A 10718-nucleotide genomic window follows, 5' to 3' on the forward strand; every position below is an offset into this window, starting at 1 on the left:
AATATTCCTCTTCATAGAAAATTATATAAATATTTTCCTCGATATCATAATTTCCAAATATTAATATTTTTCTCGATATTGTAATTTCCAAATATAAATATTTTCCTCGTTATCATAATTTCCAAATATTAATATTTTCCTCGTTATCATAATTTCCAAATATTAATATTTTCCTAGATATTATAATCTCCAAATATTAATATTTTCCACGATATATTAATTTACAAATATAAATATTTACCTTAATATTCTAATCTTCAAATATAAATATTATCCTCCATATTCTAATCTCCAAATATTAATACTTCCTCCACAGCACTAATTTTCCTCCTACAATGACAAGTCAACATAAAGAAACAATTACAACTTCCACAGACCACCCAAAAACCCCATCTCAACCACTCCCCAAAACTAACTTCAAAAAATCCATAATTAGCCTAACTTCTAAGCACTATAGTTACAAATAAATCAGCAGAAAGAAAGAAAGCGAACAGGAGAATCGGCCCAATTCGCCGTCCCATCGACGTTCCACGAACACATCCATTCACCCCGAAGCCTCGAGCAAATCCACATTCCACGGATTCCGAGATCCATTCGTCGAATCTTCGTCAAACCCAGAAAAAGAGGGGAGAAAAAAGGAAGAAAAACATGTCGGGGAATACGAGACACGAGGTCCAGTTGGGGACGAAGAAAAATAGCGGTGCATCTCGTGGAGAGGGGGCGAGTAATAGGGAAAAAGTAAGAGGAATCCGGACGAGCGAGCGGTCAGGGCGCAGAAAGAGGAACGAGGGAAGCCACGAGGACGCTTCCGCCGGCTGGAGTTGCGCAGAAGCACCGGTGCTCGACGACGTCCGTCGCGACGAGGGCTAAGCAGTCGTGATTCGCGCGGCGTCCGTGTCGGTTCGTGATTTCCCGCGATTCGAAGTTCCCCTTTCCTTTATCTCGTGCCCACTCGACATCCTCATTCGACGATTTTCCGTAAACCCTGTCAAACCTGCTACTGGACATTATCCATTTCCAGATTGGAGAATTATAGTGCAAACGACCTGGGAACCGGAAGTCCAGGGTGCAGCTGTGTTGGACCAGTCGGTGAAATTGGATTGGAAGTGAAAAAGTATCAGATTGAAACAGGGGCGCGAGTTTGGAAGTCGAAAGAAGTTGGGATTGGAAGCAGATTGAAGCTAATTGATCAGAACAAAGGGAAGTCGAAGAAATTTAGGGAAACTAAGATCGGGGTTGAATCAGAGGTAATTGGTGGGGACAAAGCCTCCAGAAGTCTGGAAATTGAGCAAGTCGAAGAAGTTCCCTGAGATTATGCTTGGAATCTGTGGAACTGGTTATTGCTTGGACAGGGTCTGGGAAATAGGAAGCAGCTCAGTGTGACAGTTAGAAACTTGGAAGAAGAACGAAGTCCTGAGATATCATCTGACAGGAATCGAGGAAGAGTTTCTATAGAAGCTTTCAACAGTTTCTGCAAGCTAATCTCCATTAAGCCAGGTGCAACGTGGATCCAATAAAGGCAAAGTAAACTGCACGAGGAAGTGCACTTGAGGAAGCCTGTCTGTTCAAGGAGAGCAACCGATCAGTCACCTGGTTCGACACAATTTCCAGTGTTCCATCGGAAAATTAGAACCTTATTCCACCTCTAACATCCAGTTCAGACGATGTAACCAGTCCTAAGCCGCAGACGAGGTTAACAGCACCATCAACCCAAAGTATGCTGACGAAAAAACTACCAAGCAATCACGTGGAATGACCCATCCAACATGGATCACCTAGCAGCCACCTCGTCGATAGACCTGAACCACTCTAACCCAGTTTCCTCGATTCTCCAGAGCTACCTACAAAACTTGACCACTGTGCACAACGACACGGACACTTTCGTGGATGTGTTCCCAGCTAGTAATCCTCCCAGAGACTCGTTGTATATCGTGGTACCCGTCACCATCATCTACGTGCTTGTCTTTGTGACAGGCATCATCGGAAACATCAGCACGTGCATTGTGATAGCGCGCAACAAGTCGATGCACACAGCCACCAACTATTATCTGTTCAGCCTAGCAATCTCGGACCTGTTGCTGCTGGTCTCTGGTCTCCCAGCTGAGATCTACCTGGTCTGGTGCAAGTACCCTTACGTCTTCGGCGAAGGCTTCTGCATCCTGCGTGGCTTGACAGCCGAGACCTCTACGAACGCCTCGGTCCTCACTATCACAGCCTTCACGGCAGAGAGGTACCTGGCGATCTGTCACCCGTTCCTCTCGCAGACTATGTCCAAGTTGTCCAGAGCGGTGAAACTGATCCTGGTAGTGTGGCTAGTGGCTCTGTCATTCGCGTTGCCTCAGGCATTACAATTGGGGGTGGTCTATCATCAGCAGAACCCTGACATGGTGATGTGTACCGTGAAGAAGGTCCTGCTGCAGCATTCCTTCGAGCTGTCCACGTTCTTGTTTTTCGTGATGCCGATGAGTCTCATCACGGTGCTGTACGCACTGATCGGGTTGAAGCTCAGGAAGTCGAATATGATGAAGAGGAGCAGGGGAAGTGGCCAGGGTGGGAGCTGCAGGCACCATCCAGGCAGGTCGTCGAGGAGAGTGTTAAAGATGCTTGGTGAGTTGAATTTGGTATAATTTAGTAACATGATCGATGAGCATGAGCTCTGGTACTGGTCTTTGATGACACCAGAACCACTCTTAGCTCTGGACAGGTGGGAATTTCGCATGGACCCTATAGTTAGAGGGTCTTGGCCTTAGGAGACCCTATATTTAAGAGACCTGTACTTAAAGGACCTCGCATTTAGATGATCCCTGCAGTTAGGGGACCTGTATTTAGGAATCTTCGCATTTAGGAGGTCCACTTAGGGGACCTAGTACACATCATCAATTATTACAAAATTTTTCGTCATTGCTTCGATTGTTATAATAAATTTAACTTAGTAGTCGAATCAGTAAAATAGACATATACTGTAAAGCATAGTTTCCTTAAAAATGGAGGTTCTAAACTATATCTTATGGTATTAAACTCGAGACCTGGGTTTAGTAATCTCTCTATCTAACCTCTAAGGGTGGCTTTGGACATGAACCTTCGAGAATTCACCCTTTTAAGGCAACCAGAAAGTATGATCCACGTGTTTTCGTGACTTACATTGCTTGTCTAGCCTAATCCAGGTTTAACCCGAGCCTAAACTTCCTGACTGATTTATTGCACTATTGAGAAGGTATATCAGTAAAAGAATACAACCTGAGTCTTTTCATTTAAAGACCAATATAATGAGTGTTCCAAAATTCAGGAAAGATGTAATTTCGATATAAAACAGAGGTTTTTAATTAAAAATTGTATATTTTGGACATCTTGGTATCATCGAAAAATCAGACAGGAAGTCAATTTAGGAATCCTTTGTCATCCCTGATAAGAAAACCCTATGCTATCGGCTCGAGACGGCTATCAGGTGTCAGCGAATGAGTTGTTTAAAAAGGAAAACTGAAGGGTGGAAACGACCTAGAGTTCGATCCTTTCCCCAAGGAAACGATTGTGCAACGTAGAAAAAGGCAAGGAAACGCCTTTTGCTTAGGGGTTGTGGGAACTACAACGACAGCACTTAGTTGGAAACCATTCTGTTTCCAATACGAAGGCTTCTTATTTATAAAAGCGAGAAATGGAAAGAAACAAATGTCTATCCAATGAACAAATATTATGAATTACTGAAATAATTCATAAGAATTGCTTTGTTAACAATTTGGTTGTTGTTAATCTACTATAAATCGCCAAATCGTTACAGTTTATGACAACCACGTGATAACTCGTTGTTCGTGTATTCGACACCTAATATATAGGAACTTAAAGAATTTTTTGGGAAGGTTAAAACGAGATGTGGATTATTTAAAGCCGAAAATATCATCGAAGCCATCCCTCGCTTCTTTATGACGACAATAAAGTTCGTTTATCGTCGCCAAAAGGCGATAACTAACAATAAAAACGAAAAAAAATCATGAGGTTCCTTTATTGTCGTTCTTAAATTATTTTTATACTATCCTTTTAACGAACGAATAAAAAGTTGCCTTAATTTCAATTTTATACCCCGTTTATTTCGAAAGGTATTTATTAAATAAAAATAAAAACCTCCATTACCTTCTTAATATTTTTCCGAACATTGTACCTGTCATTTACTATCTGCAAATATAATTGTTTCAAATAAATACAATCGAAGAATAAGAAATAATTATTCCCTTTCCATTTTGAAAAATTTCTGAGACACCATGTATATTAATTAATTAAAATCTCGATCGAGTTTCCAAACGCCGCAAATTTCCATCGAATTTCTATCACGGCGTGCGTCACGTGACACCGAAGAACAATGGCGGAAACGCGTTACGATTTCGCAACATAACCTAGTATTCGTCCTCGTAACTTTATATCCTTACATAAGTAAGCATCCATGCTGATTTAATCCGACGTTTTCACGGAATGCAGAGATAGAAATTCCCGTTGGGAACGAAATTATTTTCGGAATTTATGACCCAGCTGTCAAATAACTGTGAGCTTGCAAAAACTAGGGGACGCGATTAACGAAAGAATCTTCTAATGGATTAGCGTGCTTCGATGTTCTTACTTTTAATTACGAAGATAAAAATTCAGAACCTCGAATAGTAAATTTTTAATTGATTTTTTTTTAATCTAACACACGAGTCGGAATCTAAATCAATTTTTTAAACAAATTTCGAAACCAATAAATTTTGATTCTAACTCGCATAATGCCAAATTTATATTCGAACAAATGTTGCATTTTAAAAAATGCACGAAGGTAAAGACTTTACCTTGGAATTTATAAGTCTAGCCAGTTACCACTATTTTCGTGGAATATCACCAGAAAAAGAGAATTCTACCGATTACAGATTCCCCGAGGAATTCCCTTCGTTATTCATTCAGAATGAGCATCGAGACAATTTTTGGGGAACAAAGTCAGAATATTAAATTTCAAAATACGATATTGCGAACTGTCAACTTTTTGACAATTTCGTACATTTCCTGTGCTTTATGAAAAGAGTCTGTATGCATCGAGATCACCGATAATGACTTAGCAAACAACTAACCATTCCAATAACATAATATTTTCGTAATTTAATGCTTTCATTGAACTAGTGGTTAACCTATGCGAATATGTATATACTACATATAATATAACGTAATGTATGTACATGAAACGTATATTTCTTTTCATATGAAAACGAATGTATTTTCCTGAAATGAAATTACTAGATGACGAAAAATTCTGTTACTATGAAGTATACGAAATGGGAGACAGGAATAAACTGCATATGCAAATGAAATTAATGAAAATAAAGTTTGAGGTTCTTCGCAAAATTTTGAGACCATTTTTGCCAAATTTGTATGCGCGGATGATACGCAAATTTATTTAAAAAATTTCGTAACCCGAAATTGCCAATTATGTGAATAGGAGAAATATTTATTTCCCATACCGTTATATTGTTCGAAGCTTTTAACGATATTAATTATCATTAAGGATCACTATTTCTTCATGCGCTCGTAAATCGCGTAATTATCCCGCAAAAAATTGAACCACAGTACCTACAGACTTAGTACGTATTACGTATTATAAGTAGCAAAAAAACGAACGTAAAATTAAAAATTAACATTTCCATTTACATAATCACACGATGTTTCGTTAATCAGATAATTAAAGAAAATATACCTACAAAATAATTAAAAAAGAAATTTTCGAAAAATCCCTAAGATGTTTAAAATTTGCGAAAATAAATTTTTAAAAAATTACAAGGGAATTCAGATTTTTGTAATATATTGACAAATTAAAAATAAATATAGAATAAAGAAATCGAGGAAAAAAATAGTCGACAAAAAATTCTGTTTCGTCGAACAATTTTTCATCGACGATACCCTTCGATCTCCCAGCTCATCCACATTCATCATTCGTCGGATCGGTGGGAAAATCGACACTGGGTTTACAATCGGATCATGCGCGCGTCACATGCGACATCGACAAATGCACAAGTCGTATTATTTTCGTAAACTTCCGGGACGAGTTCATAATCCGCGCCCCCATTCTTCGTTTTCACTTGCGACGAACACGAACGCAGCCAAACTGGAAGAAATATTTCGCGAGTACACGAGAACCGGAAGTCCGACTGCAGGGAATTGGAACGATCCGATCGACACTTTTGTTACGATTAAATTAATCGAAAAATGGCAATTGTCCTATAAAACATCGATCTAAATTTCAAATTGACCACTTTCCTCTGGGTGACTTAATACCAATGAAAAGTATACCACATGACAAAGTAATTTTCGTAGAACAGATAATTCTATATTAAGAAATGTCATTACTGTAACATGAGAACTGTAAAGCGCGTGGAAAAACTTTTCTTGTCGACTCTTTTTTAATTTCTCGAGTTTCCAAGTGATTTTATATTCTACCTTTTTATTTCTTCTGGTATTATTCGAATGATGCATACCGAATGTTTCTTCGAGATTTTCTAGTTCTTTACAGACAATTCGATTTTATTTTATATCGAAGAGGTTATAGTCTGTCGTCAATAAATTAATATGTGTAAGCATGCTTCTATGCAACGACCATAGAATGTAAAATTCGCGATATAACTGCCATCTGTGGGACACCCTGTGAACTATTTTCTATAACCTGGAATTACAGTGGTAGATTAGGATTATGACAGAAACGTGTTGTAAACAAACAGAACAGTTCTCTTTTGGAAATGATTTAAAAGCAATTTTACGAAATGACAGAGTAAAGTAAGTCTTCGAATATGAACAATAATTATATAGAAACTTTGTGAATTACCATACGACTGATTATCATATCACAATATACATATGTATTTAATACTAACCTCGCACTCGTGAATTAAATTCCAAGCAGCTAAGTGTTTTTCTAAAAAAATTCAAATGAATTAATTTCTATATAATTTAATTGATTACCTGCAAAACCAGCATCGAAGGAATTTCGTAACTGAATAATCAGTGATTCTAATAAATATGGATAGATCGAGTGGAAGAATCGATAAACTGGAATAAATTATATAAATCATTGAGAGAAGTGTTTGACTATCAAGTAGGTATTATCCTGATTAAATGTATAACAATCTGTAAAAAATTACGTGTAATGAAAATGTTATTTAATAAGGCGACATTTTATATGCAGACATCTAATACCTTCGTCACGGAACAGCATGACTGTGTCTCATGAGACAGCTTCATTTACTTCGTAATTATACATGTTTACACGCCTGCTGGTGGACAGAGATTCGTGGCACGGAAACGACGCCTCTGTATGTTGCATCGTTTCCCTTCCGGTATGATTCCACTCGATAACCGATTGCGTATATCGAACCGCTTTCTGTCCCTGAAACGATAAATGAAAATATTAAAAGATATTTCTTTCACAGCTCATAATTAAATGGTAATCTATTTAATGGAAGATTTCGAGGTTAGGAAGATGTAATGGTTCAAGAATGTCAAGTAGAACAAGACTTGTTGTTATTGAAATTAATTTCTTGCAAATGCTATGTTGTAAAGAATATCTGTAATAGAATGACACTAATTTTGCTATGACTTTATCTATAATTTGCATCAAATTTTATTTTAATATAGATTTAGAAAGAACTTTAATTTTGTTGCAACATAAAAATGTCAGACCTTTTTGCTGTGTTATTAAAATTTTTACTAAAAGATTTTTGAGAGAGATTTTTCTTTTGTGTTTTATCACATAGTAGCATGTCTATTCACAGACAAGAAAAAGTTTATAATATATAACGACATCAACAACGTCGAACTTCTTCATTTTATTAAGCGAGTGTTCCATATCCACTGCTCTCTCAAACAATACAGGAATCAGAGTACAGTGTACGGAAGAAACGACCTTATCTACGATTTCACTGTGAAATTATAGCTTTATCAAAAAGGACCTATCTTCAGAGACATTGATATCTTCTTAGTCATTGATATTTGAACCGGTATAACTTCGTCGAGGCTGGTAAAAGAATTTACATAAAAATTAATTACTCGTTTCACGGTTAAAAAATTTTTTAAAAATATTCCTTTAAAAGAGAATTTAAAAAATATGAAAATGAAGATAATGTCGATGTGACAAGACAAAATTGTCGACCCTGAAGCGACAACGATAATCATCGAAGTAGAGGTAGCAATTTAAAAAGAAATACATGTTAATACACGGCGAAATTCTCGATAATGTGTCAATTATACGTGATAATTGAGTCGTTCGTGACTGCAAACGAAATTTTATTCTGAATATGTAAATCACTATTATCGTGATTATTGTTGTTTCATTGTACCACAATGGCGTATTCCGAAGAGCACATTGTTCCCAGATGCATACGAAATGGAGTAAACAAGGAATTTTCATGAATTAATTGGAAAAAAGGAATGTAATGAAGACTGGTAGACATAAACGAAAGATTCTTCAGACATGCATAATTGGTAACAAGAGATCGTTGAATGATAATTATTGCCTTTGGTCGTGGAAAATATTTTACAAAAGTGGATTAATCCCCAATATCTTATTCCGTTATTAACAGTGACTTATGCATGTGCCCTCTACATTAATTTACTCGCCGTCATATTGAAACCTGCAAAACACATTCAGTCTATTTGTACTTCACTAGACTGTTTACTATATACTATTATTATTATACTATTACTATACTATTACTATTACTATACTATTACCATACTATTACTATATTATTACTATATTATTACTATACTATTACTATATTATTCCTATACTATTAGTATACTATTACTATACTATTGCTATACTACTGCTATACTATTGTTTATACGTTTACTATTTTCCTTGATTAACAACTTTTGTAAACACGTCTCGAACCAAGTAAAAGATCAAAGAATTTCTTTTCATTGAAATAAAATGTGAAGTGACATTGAATAGTAATAAAATACTCAAATAGATTATTGAATATACATACAAAACATACCTTCTATTATTCATCGTCACCTAACCTCGAAATCTAACCTTATGAACCTCACTGCTGAATATATATAGATATATTCAATCTTGACGATCGATTTACATAACCTGAAAGAAGGGAGAGAAACTTTGAGAAAAGGATGCAGAGGTCTGTGAAATTTTTCGAGGACCTTACGAATTCTTCGCTTCTTGGGAAGCTATCGACGCGGAAGTCGTGAAACCTCTGGCACTTGGTCGAAATCACGAGGAACGGGATCGTTGATGATCGGTTGCGTAACCTCGCATTATTGGACGCGATATTACGATGGGTTGCGTGGCCCTGTAATGTCACGATGATTAAACCTCCTATCCGTCAGAATTATGCATTCGTTAATGACACATTATCGCGATGATCGACCACGAAGAATTGATTCACATAACGAGAATAGTTACTGGTAGTCTGTGCTCTGGCAAAAAGTATAATATCTTTTATATACGAACCATTTTTTTCGTTCCAATGATTCCATCGTGACAACGGTGATAAGGTTATGTTCGTTTATCTAGTGGAAGTAATGGTAACTCTATTAAAGCTCGAGTTAGATTTAGGTTGCTGAAGTGTATAAATGTCTTCTTTCTGACTTTTAAATTTTAGTAAATGGTGTAGTAATGGAATTTGTTTGCATTGAATAGAGATAAGGTTGCGTTGATTTACCCGATAAAGATAATGATACTACTAAAAAAACAATTTTTCTTACAAATATGGTAGTAGTAAACAGTGATAAATTTATGCAAATTTATTCTGATCAAATAGAGTTAGTTCTAAAAGAAGTTAATTGGACGTTTAATTTATGCATGCATATAGGCTCCATATAGACATTGTGAAACGTGACAATGATACTACGTTATTACAAACGATTGACATAATTATATAAACCATAATCAATATATAACGATACGAAATGTTTAAAAAATCGATTGATAAATCCTGAATGCAACTATCACTTAAAAACTATTTTGAAAAACATTTACAAATCCCTATAATTCATAACATATGTATATGTCTCCAAAAAATTATAACTACTAAAGATTTGTAAAAAGATCTGAAAGACAGAGTACTAAATGAAACATGAACTTGCTGATGACATATAACACGTCTTCTTTGCGTAATCTTTAGAATATCGATTAATTTCGCGAGAATTTATTAGTATATATTTACGTATCCTTTCATAAAGTGTACACCATCTTTGAAACAATATTTCAATATCGACCGATGCAATCGTCGGATGACTTCACAATTTTGAATCATCAAAACTAATTACATGCACGAATAATTAATGCATCGATACTATTTGTTAATTTCTGTCACTAATTCGGTCCTTTGGAATACCTCAATTTTCTGTAACTAAGAAAATTATGAAAAGTTGATGATTATATAAAGTAAAAAAAAAAAAGTAAAAGTAAAAGTAGATACAATCGTGAAACAAAGCAGTATAAAATATACAAACACTTAGATCGAGCACTTGTAAGAAGGAAATTTTTCTCCAAGCCTTCTAGCGGCAAAAACGACAACTATAACATTTATACCACCGACTATCCCATCTTACTTATACTTCATGTCATTCGAATGAACGACCATCGAATTGCTTCAGCTTAATCAGAGAAAAAATTCTATAAGTATGAAAGTAATGCTTCGAACTCGAGTATTCAGTATATCTTTGGTATATAACAGGCAATTAGCAGTAAT

General features: G+C 35.9%; 1 protein-coding gene across 1 annotated transcript in view; it reads left to right on the forward strand.

The window, feature by feature from the left end:
- The first annotated feature begins 703 nt into the window (after positions 1 to 703).
- The window catches only part of LOC108553235 (neuromedin-U receptor 2), a 15097-nt gene continuing 5082 nt past the window's right edge, over positions 704 to 10718 (forward strand). Inside the window, exon 1 of the mRNA XM_017908057.1 lies at positions 704 to 2607. Within this exon, the coding sequence (XP_017763546.1) occupies positions 1767 to 2607 (841 nt within the window). The 5' untranslated portion in view covers positions 704 to 1766. The remainder of the gene's footprint in view (positions 2608 to 10718) is intronic.

The sequence above is a fragment of the Eufriesea mexicana genome, unplaced genomic scaffold (assembly GCF_001483705.2).
Source record: "Eufriesea mexicana isolate 0111107269 unplaced genomic scaffold, ASM148370v2 scaffold9538, whole genome shotgun sequence".
Classification (NCBI taxonomy): domain Eukaryota; kingdom Metazoa; phylum Arthropoda; class Insecta; order Hymenoptera; family Apidae; genus Eufriesea; species Eufriesea mexicana.